Source organism: Peromyscus eremicus, chromosome 11 (assembly GCF_949786415.1).
Source record: "Peromyscus eremicus chromosome 11, PerEre_H2_v1, whole genome shotgun sequence".
In the NCBI taxonomy this organism is placed as follows: Eukaryota; Metazoa; Chordata; class Mammalia; order Rodentia; family Cricetidae; genus Peromyscus; species Peromyscus eremicus.
In genome coordinates this window covers 63319003-63339528 of record NC_081427.1, presented here as the reverse complement: position 1 = coordinate 63339528, position 20526 = coordinate 63319003, and the positions used below count along the sequence as shown (strand labels likewise).

Below are 20526 nucleotides of genomic sequence, written 5' to 3'. Positions count from 1 at the left end.
TGTTTAAATTTTTCTTTGTTATACATCTGCTACTGATAGGACCAGATAGGACCATTACAGAAGACAGTAAACTCCTTTAGTAAATTTAGTGAGGAAGGTGGAAGCTCTGGAAGAAGGTGGAGGAAAGTGGGGGAGGGGGTATCGTGTAAAATTTTATATACACGTGGTTTCCTATTTCTCAAGCAATGCTGCCTACCCATGAACTCCTGGGTAAATTCTGCAACTTTAACAATTTCAGTTTTGCCGTAGGTAAATTCAGTCTTGTTAATATCAGCCTAGTTAAAACACAAGAAAGAAAGAAAAAGAATATGGTGGTGGTGGCTACACCTTTAATCCCAGCACTTGGGAGCCAGAGGCAGCTGGAACTCAAATCAGCCTGGTCTACAGAGTGAGTTCCAGGACAAGCTCCAAAGCTACACAGAGAAACTCTGTCTTGAAAAACTAAAAAGAGGCCGGGCGGTGGTGGCGCACACCTTTAATCCCAGCACTTGGGAGGCAGAGGCAGGCGGATCTTTGTGAGTTCGAGGCCAGCCTGGTCTAGAGAGCGAGATCCAGGAAAGGTGCAAAGCTACACAGAGAAACTCTGTCTCGAAAAACCAAAAAAAAAAAAAAAACCCAAAAAGAAATCAGTAGAGTTTCTCATAGGGCCTAAATAAGAGTTAAGGACTGTGTGTGTGTGATCATAGTAAGCATGAAGTAGTAAAATGTTTGATATGCAATTAAGACAGAAACTATTTACTATTGCTATGAAATAATGTAATGTTCTAATAGTTTGAATGAAACAGAATTATTTAAGGACATATAACATTAGGAAGATTGAGCAAAGGTTGTTTATGTATTTAGGAATGTGTATGTATATACAAAATTGTATGTATTGACAAAATATGTATGTATATAGCAAAAGGGGCTTATAGAAGGGTTGGGAGGGAGGAAAGAAAGGGGATCACAAAAATAAAAGAAATAATTCTTAAGAATTCTATCTTTGCACATACTAGAAATAAGTTTTTAAATGTATAAAGTAAATGGGGGGATGAAGGAAAAGTTGGAGGGGGAAGCAAGGGGGCTCATTTTATCCAAAAACATATGCATATATATGTATATATATAATATTTAGATAAAAAATAAAATTTGTGAAGTTGAGGGAAGAAAAAGAAAAAACATTCTTGTAAATGGGGTTGTCCGAGCTTAAGCCAAGGACTCTTCATAATCAAGGGGTGATGGGAAGGAGGAAGGGGTAGTTAGGCACGAGTTCTTCCAGATCATAAGACACTTGCCCCTGGGCACCGGTAATATGCAAAGACACTACTGTTAGAAGAAATCTAAACAGAAATTGGGACAGGAGACTTCCACAGGCTTTCGAAATTTGAAGTCCCATACCTTAGGTGATTTTAACCTGAATGCATCACTCCTTTTGGGGGAGTTGCTGGCAAAATTATTTCAAAGTGGTTCCAGCACTGAGAAAATAAAAGGGCAAACAAAGACAGCGCTTCATGACTGCAGAGAAAAACGGAATCTAAGTTAGGAGTCTCAGCTGCCGCTTGCACAAAACTGGCCCTCTTGTTAGGACAGGCTGTGAGCTTTTCAATATCACAGAAATGAGGACAGGTAAGTGCTTAGATAAGCAACCTGTAAACCCTGGCATGGGGCTACTGAGATGAGGGAGGACGTGGGCTTTTGGATTCATCTGGGCTCCGGAGCAATCTCTTTCTGTGCCTAATGGCTTCCTTTCAGCAAATCACGTTGCTATTTGGAAGGCCAGAAGAGTCTCAAACTTCAGCTTCCTCATACTCTCTTAGATATACTTAAGGTAAAAGCACTAATATTCTAAATGGACTTCCATTAATGCATCAGGCACTCCTGAAGAAAGGGCTCTGCTTCCCTCCGTACAATAAGGTTCTTCCCTGTAAAGATGCAAAGATTTGGGGTGTTAGCGCAATACCTGGACACCCACTGTAGCCAAGAATGGCAGAACTCAGCCAATTCTGCCCTCTGCTGAATTAATTGCTCAGGTGTCTCTCTCCCTTGGGGACTCCTTTATGTTAAACAGCAGATTGTTCATTTAGGCTTTACATCAGAATAACAAAGCCCACACATGTCAGAAGCTTTAGCAAGATCATTTGTACCCTTACTTAGAAGTAGGCACAACCACTGAGAGCACTCTACTTTCTTGCTCCCTAGGATGAATCACAGTGGCTGGAGAGACAAAACTTTGAGATTTTAGCTCATATCAGATTAGAGGATGATTCACCTATTTATAAAATGCCCTTCATGTAAACATACTGTGATAAAGATGCATATGAACTCATTCCTTATTTACAAAATTTAACCAAGATCTATGACGTTTTCATGACAATTTTCAGTCATTGACTGAATTGACCAGATGTCTCTTGGCCAGTCTGTTATTGGAAGAGGACTGGTTTTCATTTTTGTAATTTCCTGTAGTGTGTGTGTCGTTCTGATTAGCAGGTAGATGAGTGAAGGACCTTCTCTCGGGTTTGCAGCTGCAGCTTACAGTGTTACGCAACCAAAGAGTGGCCTTTCCAACATCTTAGCAATAAGTGGCTGGAGACACACTTGAAAAGCTACAAGGTACCCCCTTCAGCTTTGATCTGCTGTAATTGATATTAAGTCATCCTAATGCTGCCTTATAATTATGCATTTTTGAATCAAGATTCTAAATAAAACAAGATAAGACTATGTAATTTCTGCTTTGGTAATTTTCCTGTCACATGTTCTCTCTGCCTGAAAATTAATAAAACAAGTCATGGAGTGCCAAACTAAATGTCCCATTTCTTGCTTGAGTTTATTGTGCTTGATAAGTGATCAGGCTAACTTTCAGGGGTAAGAGTTGTTTTTCCTTAGGGGTTATTTTTATATTGTGGCTAGGCAGATTCAGTTAGGAAAGGCAGAATTCATGATCTGATGTTTGAATAGGAAGGAATAGTGAGGCAGGTGTTGGCCATGACACTGGATTTTTATCTGCCTCGGAGTTCCTGTTTTCAGAAAATCAGTGTGGGTTTGTGTGCATGAAGGGATCGATGAACTGAGGCCTACCTTCGGTGTGCTGCATTATTTATGTACACCAGCCAAAGTCGACCTGGCTAACTTCTGAATCGTCCTCTCCGGTCACCAGAAGAGCTGCAACATTTTCTGAGGGAAAATTTCAGTAGCTTGTGGTGTTTACATAATTGTTAAATATATAATTTAAAACTATACCACTTAACAGTATGTCTTTTTTTTTTTCAATAAATCTGCCTCAGTCTGACGATCTCCCTGAGTTCCATGAGCCTTGCCTCCACTGTGTGGCGAGCACACAAGCTTGGCCTTATCGTGGTGTATGCCCACAGTCCACCTGCTCTCCTCCATCCACAGATGCGGCAGGTCCATGCCAGAACCGGTCTTATCTCTCCATTCAGGGAAATTCTTCTTCCCCTTGCTCATTTTCCCCTTCCTTTTTTCCAGGAAAGTGTTCTCTAATCCCTGCAGGTAAATATTAACTTTTCCTGTTCCCAAACTTCTGATCCATTACATTTTGATCAGCCAACCTCGTGAAAACACCAGATGGGAATTCTTTCAATTTGTGTCATAGCATCTACAAGCATATGGACATCCAGCCCAAACTTCTCTTCACATTGTCTCACTCCTGAGGTAAAACAGTACTTCCACGTGTTCTCTGAAAGCCTTTTTTCCCCCTTACTTCTAATTCCTCTGATTTTCCCTTTGCTATTATTGTCTGTAACCTTGTCTCTGCTACAAGGCATTTCTTGTCATTGCCAATATACTACTAGGTTCCTGGCATGTATAATCAATGTCAACCCCAACACTCTCTGCGTTCCATTGATTTGAATAGCTTTTATTGAAGACAGTTCATTGTCAAGAACCTTGCTCACATTTACAACATGGATTATGTCATTTGACTTTTACCCGTGATCATTTTTCAAGGAAGCCAACAGAGATGCAGAAGAACAAAAGGGCTCCTGTGAAGGCAGAGTAGGATGTTGAGGCCGGCCCACCTGATGTTCTTAATCACAATAGCATGTTACATACAGTGTGCAGGAAAGCATTTGAGAAAGAAAAAAAAAAAAAAGAAGACTCTAGTTTCTCCGGTGAGCACAGCAACAGCACATGCCTGTCCTCCCAGAGCCTGAAATGCTTGAGAATAAGAATTTCAGATTAAATCACATCCTATCCTATACATGGGTCTGACTCAAACAACCAAAAAACTAGCTGCTCAGCAACCACACGGGGAGCCAGTAGTCTCAATGGAGCATTCCCTTTAACCTTTTTTTCTTACTCTTTTATGACTATATTTAGTTGGTTTATTAATTTATTAATTTACCTATTGAGAGGAAGGGTCTTCTTTGGACTCTCAAGTGTCAGAGTTACAAGCTTTTGCCACTGCAGCCAACACTACCATTTTAATCATCCAGGTGGCGTCCAGTTCTGTGAATCTGCCTTCATGTAGGTCATTGAGAGCCAGAAAATCTGTGAATCAAGTCAACATTTCTGAGCCATTTCTACCTAATCTGAGCTGTGTGACATGGATGGCCACTCTGGTTTCTAGCAGGTGGTCATTTACTCTCTGAAGGCTTCCCAGTTTCTGTGTATGAGTTTGGCTCCTTTCTTGGGCTTGCTTTGCCCTAAGTAGCACAGGTCTTCCAGAAGCCTCTAATCTTATTTTGTATCTACTTTTAGACTGCTAGAATAGGCAATATTCTATACTGGGCCTACAGATATGTGACTTTTAGTGTCACAGTGAACTTTCACATTGACGGTCAATCGAATAATTGCATGGCAGTCCATTCACAGTTAGGGACAGAAGCAAAATACTTTAAAATTTTACTTTCTTGTTAGATAAAGATTATCTGGTTACTCTTAGACACTCTTCTCCTTCATTTATACAAACCAAGTACATCTTAATATTAAATTAGTTATTCTACATTCATTGTACAGCATATGATCTTATTTGTAATTTGGCAGTTATAACTTACTGGAAAAATTTTATTTCCTAACTCATAAGATGCTAATAAAAAAGTTTGGAAGTTAAATATTTTATCCCACTGTCCTCCCTAACTTATGTTAATCTGGCCTTTCATTTCTCTTTTTACCTTTTATTTTCCTCTCTATTACTTTCTACCTTTCCTTTGTCTTCTTCAGTTCAAAGTAGCACTTGTATGAACTTTGAAAGTGCTGAAGGTAGGATCCCATTGCTAGGGACACTGACTTAATTGGACTGAGCATCAGGCATTTGAGAAGCTCCCCTGTGATTCCAATACACAGCAAAGTTTGAGAACCACTGGGTTAGATCATCTTTAATGTACCATTCAGTTCTAAAAAATTCTAGCTTCTGCTATTTTAAGGGACTCTCCAGAGTGCTTTAAAACACAAACTATATCAAGGATTCTCTTTGTTGGAGTCCAAAACATGTTTCTGTCTACTTATATAGAAAGCTTTGATTGAAAGTTCATAAATCAGACACAATTTTAAATAGTTAGCAATCAACACTTAGTGATTTTCTTCTGGATAATTTTAGTCCTCTATTCTATTATTATTTGAAAACAAATTGAAGAGGAAAAGGTGTCCTAAGATAACAATTCAACCCTCTGGTGCATTTGAGCACGATGCTTTACATAAGCCTCACTGTCCTTAAGTGCATCTGTGTCTAAGGGTTCCTTGGGTCAGATATCTGATAGGAAAGTCCAGGTGTTTCTGTGACTAATTTTGGACAATGATGTCACTGAGGTACAGAATCAGAGAGTCTTTTATAACAAGGATATCAATGTTTGTCAGTAAAATATCGTATCCTATTATTCCTACATATCCCTAGTATTTCTTTCTATTTTAAAATGGATTTTTTTTCAATTTAAATTACTCATGGTGTACAATATTATCTAGAATTTGTTATTTAATTATATGTTTGTCTGTTTTGTGTGTATATGTTTATATATGTGTACCAACGTGCATTTGTATACATTTGCCTGTACTGTGATGGGCACGAGGAAGTCAGAGAACATCTTGGAGGAGCTGTCCTTTTACCATGTGGGTTCTGAAGAGGGAACTTGGGTGTTACGATTTGGTGGTGGGTAGTTTTAGCAGCTGAGCTATCTCATGGAGCCTACAAATTATTTTTAAAATACCAAAGCAAAGAATCAGATCACACTATTTTTTAAAAGGTTTTCTTTTGTATTGATTCTTTGAGAATTTTGCACAATGTGTTTTGATTAAGTTTACTCCCCAACTCCCCTCAGATCCATCTCCTCCTTTCTACCTATGAAAATATGTATTTTCTTTTCTTTTTTTTTAAAAAAAAAACCTATCAAGTCCAATTTGTAATGCCCATTTATTCTTCAATGTGTATTCTTCACTGGAGTGTGCTCAGCTTACCGGGGAACATTCTTAAAGAAAACTTATGCTTCCTCTCCCAGAAGCTACCAAATGCCAATAATTCCACAGTGGGAGATGCACCTTCCTGCCACTTCCCTCTGCATGATGGAATTCTATCTGGATTGAGCTTGCTTTGGTCTTGTTGCACACTATCACAACTGCTGTGAGTGGCTATGTGCAGCTGCCCTACAATTCCCAAATGACACTGTTTACTTATAGTCATCCACCACCTCTGACTCTTGAACTTTTTGCTGCACTTTTCTGCCATGAACCTTAATCTTTGGGAGGAGAAAGTGTGTTATGAATGTCTCATTGCAGGCTGAGAATTCTGCATCTTGACAGGTTGTAGGTCTTGTGTTAATCACCATCTACTACAAATAGAAGATTCTCTGATAAGGTTCTAGAGATACATTGATCTATGTGTGGGTATAATTTTAAGCCATTAAGACTCAGTTTAATACTATGTCCATTTAGCAGAATAAAAGTAGTAGATTCTCTCCTGGGGCTTATGACCTGTTTAGCCACAATTTCTTGATCAAATAATGGTACCAGGTAAGAGTTCCATCTTATGGAAGGCATTTAAATCCAATAAGAAAGTAGTTGGTTACTCCTATGACAGTCCTCTCACTGCTCTTCCTATGGACATATGGTAATAGGCCAGAGGTTTTTGTAGCTTGCAGGGATTACATCTGAATAAGAGAAATGATTAATTTTTTTCCTCTGGTAACACAAATAACATTTTCAAGAACTATGAAAACTAGGTAATAGAGATGAAGGTTCCAGGTCAGTACCTGTGTGATATCTCCATCTTAAGTAGTGAAAGATGCCGGGCGGTGGTGGCGCACGCCTTTAATCCCAGCACTCGGGAGGCAGAGCCAGGTGGATCTCTGTGAGTTCGAGGCCAGCTTGGGCTACCAAGTGAGTTCCAGGAAAGGCGCAAAGCTACACAGAGAAACCCTGTCTCAAAAAAACAAACAAATAAAAAAAAAGTAGTGAAAGATGTGGTATCTTCAGTTATATGATCTTATATACTGGTTTTGGAAAGTAGCCAATAATATTGGCAATAGTTTGTGATGCTTGGGGATCTCACTGTCCAAAAACTCTAAAAGAAGCAATCTATTTGTGGAACTGAGATTTTTATTTGTTGACCTCTGGCATTTAGTAAGGTCATTGTTCATTGTTACCCTCATATAGGGTAACTACATTTTAACACACACACACACACACACACACACACACACACACACACACACTAATATGCAAGTTTCCATATGAATTCTTAAAAATTTCCTTTAGTGGATTTATCCCTCCTTGTTGGAGTGGCAATTCATGGCTTTAAGAAAAACTTTTGAAATATACAATGACCAGTCATAATCCTTAGTATATGAGAGAAGGTTTTAAAATAGAATTGTATACATTAAAGTATTTATACAATACAAATGCTCTATCAAGGGGTAACAACTTAAAAAAAATCTATTATCAATTTTAAAATAGATACATTTGTTCCGTGGTTTCATATAAAATAAATCATGAGAGTGATAACATATTCTGTAAGTTTTACCAGTTTGGCTATACAAATTCTTATAACCTTTATTTCATTTTAACTAGATATGTTGATCATTTGTATACTAGATTTGTCTAATTATTCTATGTACTCAGTTTACAGTTGTTTCAAAATTCAGACTTGTGCAATTGAAAGCAGTTCTTTAATGAAGTAGCATTATAGCTGCCATGTTCAATAGGATGAATAACAATAACCACCTTGCCCTGGTTATGGAATGAGAATTCAAGGGTTTCCTGTGTTTTTCTTTCCCACATTTAAATATGAGTTGCAACATCCTGCACAATTACCATGCCAAGACAGTGAAGTGATTAAGTGGTAAGTTATGTTCATGAAGTAAAATTCTTGGGTAGCATATTAGTTTCTTATTTTTTTTGTTTTTTGTTTTGTTTTGTTTTGTTTTTTGAGACAGGGTTTCTCTTGTAGCTTGTGTTAGTTTCTTATTTTTAGTTTTACATCTGTATACAGGTATGTTTGTAGAGGTGGAGGAAAGTCCGAAGAAACACTGAGGGTATAGTCTTGTGTTTGCTAGCACATCTAGTGGAAAAGATAAACAGGCATTCTCATAGTCATCTCAATAAATTCCTAACTTACTTATATTATTCTGCAAACACATGAATACATTAATAATACTATGAAAATACATTAATAAAACAATATCAATTGATAAATATACAAAACATCAGCATGTAAATAAAAAATATTTTTTCAGATGCTTAAGATATATAAACCAAAAGCACTATAATTTATTGTGCTGCACATGGAGAATTAAATATGGGCTTTCAAATTATACATGTTTCTATAAAAAATTTTTTCTCATAACAAACGTTTAATGGTAATCCCTTAGTGTGTAGTATGTACACTGATCTTTTTTCTTAAATGACTTGCCTTCCTCACTCCTGTGCCTGTCAGGAGAGCCAGTCACTTGTTCTCTCTAAAAAGACTCCCTAAAAAAATTCTCTTTCTTCCCTTTTGACACTGCTCCTTTCTGTTCATCCTTCAGATTTTAGCTGGAATAAAGACCTTACTTGACTCTCAGTGTTGAATAATCAATTCTCTTTACAGCATTCTATCTCAGGGAGATTTTTCTCCTGGCTTGGTTTTACAGAGAGCAAAACATTGTTTGCTTATTTGGAGGGCTTTCATTATTCATCTCTTCTATAATACAAACTCTAAGAGTGCAGGAACATTATGTGTTTCATCTCAGCTGCATTCTGGCATCTCGATGTGGTTTATGGTAAATGAATGCATGATGGATGAGTCAGTGGTTCTCTGATATGCACATGGAAGACAGACACAAGCTTATCAAGAAAATGTAGCATATAAACCATTTGAGAGCTTAAATGTCAATTAAATGAATTAGCCATCTTGTATACCAATTTCCACCACATTGTCATATTAGAATGTTCTTCTTAAGATGAATTAGAAGTATCATAGTTGTGTATAGTGATATCATAGACAATGATGTTAAAATGTACAACTTATTTTGTTTTTTAGTTGGTTTGTCATTACTTATTTGTTTTGCACTGTTTTCCACAGAAAGAGGAAATAGTCAAGATACCTACAAATGTTACTCCAAAGGTTCAAGGATCATGGCTTGTGAGTGGGTAATGAGGCAAAGTAAGATATTCTGTGTATCCCTTTCAATGGGAAGTAACTGGTAGCATGTCGGGGTCAGTGAGAAAAACGAAGCTAAAACTGAAGCTGACTGTTCTATTCCTTTCAGAACTCTCGAGTGGGTGCAAAGTTCGGGCAAATAGTAAGTTAAATTTAGCCTGCAAAGACTTCTTGCCCCTGGGAAAAATAATTGCTCCGTTCTATTGCCACAAGGCAAGCCAGCATCAGCTTAATTTTCCTGGGGTCTGCCATAAACTGCAGATGGAACTATAAAACATAGTTAGAATAAAATTAAACACATCTGTCCTCATCTAAAGCAGGTGAGGCTAGCCAGCCAAGAAACATGAAGGTCTTAGCACTGCCCAGATTGCAGCAAGCAGTCCCGCCGCAGAGGACCTGCTGACAGTGGAGATACAGGGCTGTGTCATCTGCATTGTCTTCCTTTTCTTTACCGAGCTGCCTTCTCGTGCTGATTGCCATCACAGCTTTAAGACCTATCAACCAAGGGAATGACTAAATAGAAGAAAAAAATCACTTATTTGAACTCCAAGGGCTTTTAAAGCTTTAACCATGACTTTTTTTCTTCTTCAAGTACGTATTTCCTTACGTTAGTTCAAATTGCAGAGAATCAGAAATTTTGACAGATATGTCAATTAGGCTTGAAATTTATCCGGGACACTGATTTTCTATTAAAAGTGTCAACCCACACCTACACCGTCATCTTGATAACAACTACATGTAGAAAATAGCAGGGTAAGGTGATGGCTTTGGTGAACGTAACAGCAAAGCAGGGTAGCTTTGAGGGAGTGAACATTACTGTGCCCATGGAAGTACACTGCCATCAAATTTTATAGGACAACATGCTTTTACATTGACGTAGTTCACAGAGCTTACAACCCCTTCTGCAAAACTTGTGGGATACCTCTTGACTTTGTCTGATTTGCATAAAGCCAATATTGTTCATGGCAACAGTACTAGTTCCTGGTTGTCTCTGTGCCAAAGGGATTCTGTCAAAGAGCCATTTTTGCTATGGAGCTCCCTACTGTTGTTTGAATCTTAGATGGTCTTTTAATAAAAAACCCAGAGCCAGATATCAGGGTGAAAGCTGAAAGATCAGAGAAGCAGAGCAAGCCACAGCCAGGCCCACCTCGACAACTCCTGTTTCCACAAGTCCTCAGACTGAAAGCCTCCGAGTCCTCACCTGAAAGGGTCTTAGGTGAACTGCTTTAGTTCCTGTTTCCTCATGCCTTATATACCTTTCTCCACCTACCCATGTCGCCTTCTGGGATTAAAGGCATTTGTGCTTCCCAGTACTGGAATTAAAGGTGTGTGCCACCACTGCCTGACTCTTGTTTCTAGTGTGGCCTTGAACTCATAGAGATCCAGACAGATCTCTGCCTTCTGAGTGATAGGATTAAGGGTGTGTGCCACCCCTGTCTGGCCTCTATGTCTAATCTAGTGGCTGGCTCTGTCCTCTAATCCCCAGATAAGTTTATTAGGGTACACAGTATATCACTACACCCTACTATATTACAGAAGACTTCGTTGAGCCTTGGTTACACTGTGGCTGTTCCTGGCTATTCCTACCTCTGCCTTCTTTGTCCTCAATCCCTCTAGTTCTTCACATGGGCCTAAGATATGCATCTTTGTGCCTTTGATTTTTCATTATCCCATCCTCCATAGGCATTACTTTCTTATGTTTTCAATTTAGGCAAAATAACTACTTAGGACACTATACAGAAATGAGCAGTGTGGTGCTCATGGAACTGCCATCATGAAGTCATTATTTCTTAGTAAACATGTGTATACTCTTTCCTTTTCCCGGTTTTAGGTACTGAGTACAGGGCCTTCTGAATGCTGGACAAGTGCTCTACTATAGAGCCTTACCTCAGAAGACAAAACTTAGTACACTCCTGACTTCCTTTTTCTATCGCTGTCTTGGACAACACAGCTACAATGAGAATATCATTATTCATATAATATCATAATTAGGTATAACAAAAAGAGATTCACAGCAGGACAACTAATAACTCCTCATGCCTATTTTTGGTTGTTTTCTGGTATTTGTGCTTTATGTAAGGCCACAATTTTAGGTTCTGCTCAGATTATCCACCAAATACTGGGTGACCTTTGCTAGTCTCTGGCAGACATTGACCTACTAAATTTCACTTGTGAAACCTGTCACATTTATACTGAATAGGACCTAACTTTTAGATTCTAATACTTCTTATATTTTTTTTTTCAAAAGAATCCTTACCTGCCGGAATATTTACTTATGATCTAGAGGATCTCTCATCTGCCCTTTCGTGTCCTATCTCTGCTTTTAATGCCTCACTGACATTTAACAATCCATTGTGTAGGGAAAGCCCTCCAATTCAATACCCACCTTATTTATCAGACATATTCATTTGAGATGTTCCACAGACTTTTCAGATCAAATATTACCTTTAAAACCAAATGCTTTCTTTTAAAACTGACTACTTATTCATACTTCTATGAACTCTAAATATCAACACAGATTTCTCGCTATACTTCAAAACCTACACCTATTTGGTTACAATGTCATTTTGATTCGTTGTATGTTATAGTAATTTTTTGTTATTTTTATCCCTTTAAATGATGTTGTACAAATATTAATGTTGTAGTTAAGATACAAAGTAGAGAGAAAAGTGACAGTATTCTGTGATCTTATGTTTGAGAATGTAATTAAACAGTAGAGTACTTGCCTGAAATTTTCAAGTTCATAGGTTAGATTCAGGACATCCAAAAATAAGAGAAAAAGTATAAGCACACAAAATTTATATCAAAATATATTATATTTACAAAAATGCTAATTATGTTTGATAAATATGTGAGTATGTAACCATCATTCTAATTAAGTTGTTATCCCATTGTATTATATTCATTAAATACATGCAATTTATTATGACAACTAAGGAATGTTTATAAGCTTTACTATATTAGAACTTAGTAGGCATGTGCTGGCTAATTTTATGACAACTTGACACAAGCTAGAGTAATCAGAGAGGACGGAGTCTCAATTGAGAAAATGCCACCATAATTTCTTCTTAAATTTAAGTGGGTTGTGCCATCCCTGAGCTGATGGTCCTAGGTTTTGTAAGGAAACAGGAAGAGCAACTCAGTAAGCAGCACTCTTCTATGGCCTCTGCATCAGCTCTTGCCCTGTTTGAGTTCCTGTCCTGACTTTCTTTGATGATGAGCAGTGATTTGGAGATATAAGCCTAGTAAGCCCTTTCTTCCACAATATTTTCCATAATATTGTATCACAGCAGTTATAATCCTGGCTAAGACAAGGCATAAACAAAAAAGAAAAATATCAGTAAGAGAAACAACAACAACAAATTTCAGCTAAGTAACATCTGGGCTCCAAATTACTAGATAATCAAAGCAACAAAACTACCAACTTCTCATACTTCTAATTCTATCTGTCTATTACCATCAGCACTATGTGTACTATGTGCTACAAAAGAAGGCAGTCAGAGTGTGTGTACTGCATCGGGACTTAGTAGCCAGAAAGAGGCAGGTCAGAATGAGATTTTCTTGATTTTTGAAAGAATATAAATGCAAGCCTCTAGAATATCTCTCTTGCTAAAACTCTCCCAGACACTGCTCTTTTTTTTGTCAATACAAATAAGACTATATAAGTATCTTCAGCTTGCCCTGTCTTTATGGACATTATTGCAACAACTTATACTGCCTGGGGAAGGTACACTTCTGTTTTGGATAGTGCTGAAAACAAATGAAATTATGATGAACACTGCAAAATGGATTTGGTGACTGTTCACCCTAAATACTCTTTGGACTTGGTAAAAGACAGTGTTGTTCATCACTCTTCATCTGGGAAGCTGTGTTCACACTAAGGGCATCTTCCTTCATACACAGTTTTATTACTAATGCAATGAAGTGGGTCAAAGCTGTGGGCTAGATGATGCTAGAGATGCTGCTGATTATTCCTCCTCCCCATCATCTTCCTCCTCCTCTTTTGATTATTCCTCCTCCCCTTGTCCTTCCTCCTTCTCTTCCTCAGTCATTTTAGCCTTGCATGTGAAATCTTAACTTATAAAATCCCCTTTAAAGTGGTCATGAATCTAACTCAAGTCCTCTTTGTAGGAAAATAATTCATACTCCTCCACCCAGGGTTTTACCTAAAGGCTATCTATCATTCCTTTCACAGTGAATCAGGAGTGCTACTTTGGGTATGCCAGCTAACTCAGGGACACCTCTCAGGATTTCCTGATGGCATTTGATTTCCTGAGAGGTCCATTTATGCTCCAAATGAGTTCTCTGAAATATTTTCAGGACTCTTAAGGCACATGCATGACTTTATATTTATGATAGGGTCATATATTTCTGTCAAAGCTTTAAATTTGACCAGATATTAGTTTGAGAGGTTAAAGTTGAGCAGCAGTTTCATTTTTTCAGTCAAATCCTGGTCCCTCTGTATTTCTTTAAATTTCAGTTGAAGGGTTCTGTGCTTGACATGCCTCTTTCCTGTAGTAGCTTATCACGTGCAGATATTAAGATCCAACTGACACTTTAACAGTCTGTGTGGAAACCTTATTACTCCTATCCAAAATGTTATCACATGTGCTTCCTGCCTTACAAGTTACTACGGCAGGTGACAACTTCACCAACTACCATTTTCTATTCAGCATTGGTGGCCATTTTTCTAGCCGCTTATATCCATTTTTAAAGTACAAAATTCCATCTGCTACATAATACCAGAGATAAAGCCACAGTACTGAATGTCTTTGCTTTGGTGCACCTTACTCTTTGGTTGCAATTTCTCTCTGGATATTCAATATTTGGCAGTTCAAGAAGTATATTGGCCTGAATGCATTTGTGTGGAGGAAGTTGTAAAAGAGAAATAGAAATGCAAAGTTTTAGTCCTTTGGTACCTTCAAGTCTATTAACATCCTGATGCTGATGTGAGTACACATGCCATTTCCAGATTCTAAGTATGGAAAAAATACATACTTAGGAAAACATGTAGGGTTGTAAAGAGATTTATTAAACTAACTAGAGAAACCAGTCTACTGCTGATCTTCAGAACTGAACCAGTAGACCAAGTGAACTGGTGTGTTCCAAAGCCAAGGCAGACATAAAAAGTCAAACTCTGACTCTCTGTTTCCCAGGTGACATTTGCAATCCCAATCCATGTGAAAATGGTGGCATCTGTCTGTCGGGATTGGCTGATGATTCCTTTTCCTGTGAGTGTCCAGACGGCTTCACAGATCCCAACTGCTCTAGTGTTGTGGAGGTTGGTAAGTGCAAGATTTCAACATTTCAGTAGTAATCATGTTTGTTTTATCCAATGACTCACAAATGTGACTCTTATGGGCTGAAGAAACTTTCTAAGACGGTATTGAACTTACTTGCCTGTATTACTATCAATTTTATTGTCTTTAGTTGGTCTTTTAATTATATTTTTATTGGTGGTATTCTTAAATACATCTTTGTTCCCAGTTTAGTGATCATCAGGATAATTAAATAAACTGCAAATAATAATTGAATAAAATCAATTCCATATGCCTCTGACATTAATGAAAAATATTTTATGCAAAGAAAGGAAATAATTCTTGTGTTGACTTAGGTAAAATCATTACTGTAAATTTAGTAGGACTTTTAAAAAATTGGTAATGTGTATTAGTACTTTGTAAATCTTTTAAATCAATGTTCTTAGAGCACATATCACATATTAGGAATATAAAAAGATAGCATTCCACTGCAATTTTCATTTAAAAAAAAACTTTCAAAAAAACTTGTCTTTGCCAAAAGTGATTCATGTCAGTGGTTACTTTTCAAAATTACTTTTTAATCTGTGAAAATTTTATTGCTATAAAATGCTGTAACTTTCATAGTTTCCAAATGGCTCCCCATTAAGAACATGGCTATACTTTAATGGCTCCTTGGATGCTGACTACACTTCAGTAGAAGGTGCCACATCCTCAGGTATTTGAACAGAACAGATTGGAGTAGGTGGCTGATAAAACTAAAAAAGGGGAGGAGAAGAGGTTGGAGAGATGGGGGCAGATATGGAAGAAATTAAGGAGAAGAAGAGGGGTGAATTTGTTCAAAATGCATGTATAAAATTCTCAAGGAATTTAGAAATATTTTTAAAACTACAGTAGGCAAACACCTGTACATTCTCAGGATCAAAGCAGCAATATGATTAAGTCTGAAAACAAGTGTACAAAATGGTCTACATTTGTTAAGTATGAAATACAACCATGTTGAATAAAATTTTGCCAGGCACCCATCAAAATTGCTGGAAAATGGACACTATGGTGACTATTGGTAAACAATTGGGAAAATGAAAATGATTAGTGCTTGTAGCCAGTGAAGAGTTTATGATACCTATTATTGTATCTGATGCTTCTGACTGGGAGGCTGTGTTTAGTAAGAACCCCATAACTATTAGCTGAACAATGAAAAGAATTTTTAAATGAAATCATAAATTTACTATGTTCAGACTCCAGTTATGAAATTTAATGTGCTTTGTTTTTAACATACTTCTTATATTTTTATACTACACTAGAATGATTGTATCTGAAAAAAATTGACTTCTATTATTTTTAAAGTACTTTGTCAGTTTAATTCATACCAAAGATAATTCTCTTTTAAGGCTTTTATTAAGTCAGCAATATTTTATGGAGCTTGACATTATTCCATAGAAATAAAGCTATTACAATCACTTTGACCTCATCTGCAGATATATAAAGTAGCATTTTAGAGTTTAATGTAAGAGTCATATATTCAGAAGTCTATATTACCAAAAAAAATTAAATCCGTAAGTACTTCTACCAGGAATGTTGAATTTTAGAACTAAATTTTAGTGTCATAAATTTAATTCCACCAATATAAAATTCATAGTTCCTTAGTAGTATATAATGTTTTTGTCAACATCTTGAAAATGCAAATTCTCAATCAGAGAGAAATACGATAAATATTTTTAATTGATAACAGACTTTTAAGTATTAATTCAACATCCATCATTTTACCAGAAGAGTGGTTTAAGAAAACTATCACAATGCATATTACAGTCAGTTCATTGACACTTAAGGAAGTGGACACTTATGTAGTTATATTTTTCTCATTATGCTATTACATTCCTTAAAATAATTAGATATTTGGTAGTTAAATTACATTATTTTGACTATATTTGTTACTTTTCATACAAGCTCACCCTTCTGTATGGTATATTTAGCAGTTCTTGGGACAGGCATAACTTTTTTCCACCCTACAATGTAGCATACCATAGATGTTATATCAATTCTCATTTTATGTACAGGGCTTTAAGATCAAAATAATGGAAAGTGTACTATAAAACTTAAACATGGCCGGGTAGTGGTGGTGCCCAGCACTTGGGAGGCAGAGGCAGGCAGATCTCTGTGAGTTTGTGGCCAGCCTGGGCTACAGAATGAGTTCCAGGAAAGGCACAAAGCTACACAGAGAAACCCTGTCTCAAAAACAACAACAACAAAAAAAAAAAAAAAAAGAAAGAAAGAAAGAAAGAAAGAAAGAAAGAAAGAAAGAAAGAAAGAAAGAAAAGAGAAGAAAACTTAAACATAACAGGATAAGATGCCTTTTGTGTTGTGTCATTGATGTTTTATAAAATAATCTGGGAATGTGTATGTGTGTATACACGTGTGTGTGTCTACACATATGTATGTGTCTACACATATGTATGTATGGTATATACAGGTATGATGGAAGTGTATTTGTAGTGGAGGACACAGGAAGACTGCTGTCCTCTTCTACTGCTGTCCAGCTCAACATTTTGAGTCAGGGTAAGAATTCAGTGAGCTTGTGGTTTTTCAGGTAGATTGTCTGGCAGCAAGCCTTGGCAATCCTTCTGTCTTCTCCATACGATGCATCTCTGAGGCTATAGGCACAGGTGGCTACACCTGATTTTGTATGTGGATGCTTGGGATGCCACTCAGGTCTTCATGCTTACACAGCCACCATTCCACCCCACTGAACAGTCTCCGCAGCCCTTTAAAGTTATTTCATAAAAAGAGAATTCAGGAGAAAATAATAATTTCCTGATTAGGTACTTTCATAGAACAAGGTATTTTCATACAGTTATTTTAATTTCTACAACCTTGTTCTTAAGCCTGTATTTATCTAGCATGTGTTAATGTAATATTGAACATTTACTAAGTAAAAATACTAATTAGTGGTGCTTTTAATACCTTGCCTACCTTAGTATTTTCCCCATTTTTAAGATATAGGGACCAAATATTTGAAGCATTATCTTCGTAACATCCTTCCCCCTACCTTTCCATTGATAACTAAGACATTCTGTAGTCATTGTTTCTCCATATTATGTAGCAGTAGAGCAGAAAGTATAAAGAATGATGAGATTTTATATATAAAAAAGCAAAAATAGAAAAGTGGCTATTTTAAGCTAATACTTTTAAAAAATAGAGCTATGAACATCACCATATTTTACTTACATATTAATATTTTATTTAGTTACATACAATGTTTTTACATTATTATATCTATTATAGAATTATAAACATTTAACAATCATTTAAAAGTTTAAATATATTTTTATTCCACAAAAAGTGAACTTACTCATAGCTGTGTACAAAATATTATGAAAATCCCAAGAGTCTTCAATCCTATACAAAGAACTATGGGCAATGGAGAAAAGCCAGGATCAGGAAAGGTGGGAAGAATATAATAATTGGTTGTCCATAGCTAAATAATAAGCCTGAAAACATACACATAGGTAATATTTTACAGACTGAGCAGGTTATATTTAGGAACTTATATGTATATATATGCACATATATGTATACAATAACAATTAATGAAAAAAGAGGCCGTGAACTTGAAGGAGGGACATATATGAAAAGGTTTTGAAGGAAGAAAGAAGGAAGAGGACAGAGGTCATAGTTATAATATCAAAATTTTCAAAATTTTGATTTAGTATCATGTCTTAAAATTACATTTACTCCAGTGATTTGACAGTCAGCAAGGGATAATTTCAAATGCGATCCAGAAAAATTCCATCATGATTTTACTTCAGACCTTAAAACTTTACCATAGCTCCATTTAAAGTTCTCCATGCTGTTCAACTCAAATGACCTTCTCATCCAGTTCTGGGCTTTTATCTTCCCACTCCCACAAAACATCTAGTGTCAAATAAGCTTGAAACATTTCACCACTTTTGATATCAATCCTCATATCACTTACATTCCTGAAATAGTCTTGGAGGTTAGCAAAATAACGCTTTCAGGCTTGTGAAATTCTTTCACTGGCAACACGTTTTCCTTTGAGATTTCTTTAAATAATTCTCTCTCTCTCTCTCTCTCTCTCTCTCTCTCTCTCTCTCTCTCTCTCTCTCTCTCTCTCTCTCTGTCACACACACACACACACACACACACACACACACACACACACACACACACTTAAATTGCCACATTCATATCTTTTTGACCCCTTCAGATTGCTAAGATTTATTTCTGATACCTGCAGATAGCAATAGGAAACTTTCTCTTTCAGCAAAGTAAAGCAAGGCCTGCCACATCATAACCTTGAATTTGAAGACAACTTTTGCCAAATGAACTAGTTTTGCATAGATGTGCTCTGGATGCTGGCTCCCTCTCCAGGGCACTTGTGGACAGAACTCCTGTGGCTGTGCCCACATTTCTTCCCAGCCAATACCTGGCTCACCTAGATAGTCCTAGACAGTAATGTGGAACTGAATGTTTACATATTCCTTCTAGAAAGAAAATTTATATTGATAGTGAATAGTATAGAGTTTATCAATGGAAATATCAGTAACTCTTAAAATATGTAATTTGTGTAGCACAACTCTGTGCATGCTATTGGAGTAATTGAAAAAATTATTAGTAATAACAAGTATAAGCACAGCCACATATTACATTGAAATCAAAGGGAATAAAACAAATTATTTTAAGAAAAATTATAATCTTCATGGCTAGGGCTGTAGTTAAGATCAGCTAATGTTTACTTCATGTAACCCCAACTCCAATCGATCAATCAATCAATCAGTAAAAGTCTTAATTTTCCTTCATTCATAAATGGATATTTATTGAGTTGTTTACTTAATGATCAAGATGAACATTAAACTCACAGGAACTGCTATCTAGATTGGGGGAGAAGAGACAAAAAATAGATGATGAAAACTGGATAGATAGGTAATAAATAGTAGTACTGGAATAAGTACATAAAGTTATGAATAAGTGCCCTGTTAATAGCGTGTATCAGAGAATTCATGCATGGACAATGTAACATCTACAAATAACTAAAGGTCTAACCTATTCCAGACAAAAGGCATTGTATGTTCAAAACTAGGGGAAAAGAAATGTCACTAACAAATTTGTATTTTGTACCAAAACCAATAGAGATGATTGACATGTAGTAAAGACGAAGTTGCTGCAATATGGGAGCAGATGCAGCAGAGGTAGTAAGGGAACAGACTGACCATGATACAGTTAATCCGGCAGCAATGGTGTTCTTGAATAGGAAGACAATAACTCAGCAGATTGGGAAGAAGCATGCAGAGTTTAGAGGATACAATAGATAATTTATACAGTGGAAGCAAAAGGATTCCTGTTTTCCCTTTCTTTTTTATAAACATGGATTATTTATTTATTTATTTTTATTAGTTCAATGTGCATGGATGTCGGGGATGCGTGCATGTGTGAGTGTAGGTATCAGTATGTTCAGAAGAAGGTATTGTTTAGATCACCTGGGACTGGAGTTCCAGACAGGTGTAAGCTGACCAACATGTGTGCTGGGAACTTCATTCTGGTCTCCTGGAAAAGCCGTACGTGTTCTTAATCATGAGACTACCATTTTCTGAGATACTAGAAGTTCAGTACAAATAGATATGCAGTAAAAAGTAAACTCAGCATTCCAGATACTGAATTTGAGGAATTTGCTAGATGTATTTTAAGTTGCCA

At 36.7% G+C, this 20526-nt stretch overlaps 1 protein-coding gene across 2 annotated transcripts in view; it reads left to right on the top strand.

Moving 5' to 3' along the window:
* The window catches only part of Edil3 (EGF like repeats and discoidin domains 3), a 475251-nt gene that overhangs the window by 105225 nt on the left and 349500 nt on the right, over window positions 1-20526 (top strand). For both annotated transcript variants that reach the window (XM_059276638.1, XM_059276637.1), the window contains exon 2: window positions 14719-14847. In XM_059276638.1, coding sequence (XP_059132621.1) covers window positions 14719-14847 — 129 coding nt within the window. The remainder of the gene's footprint in view (window positions 1-14718; window positions 14848-20526) is intronic.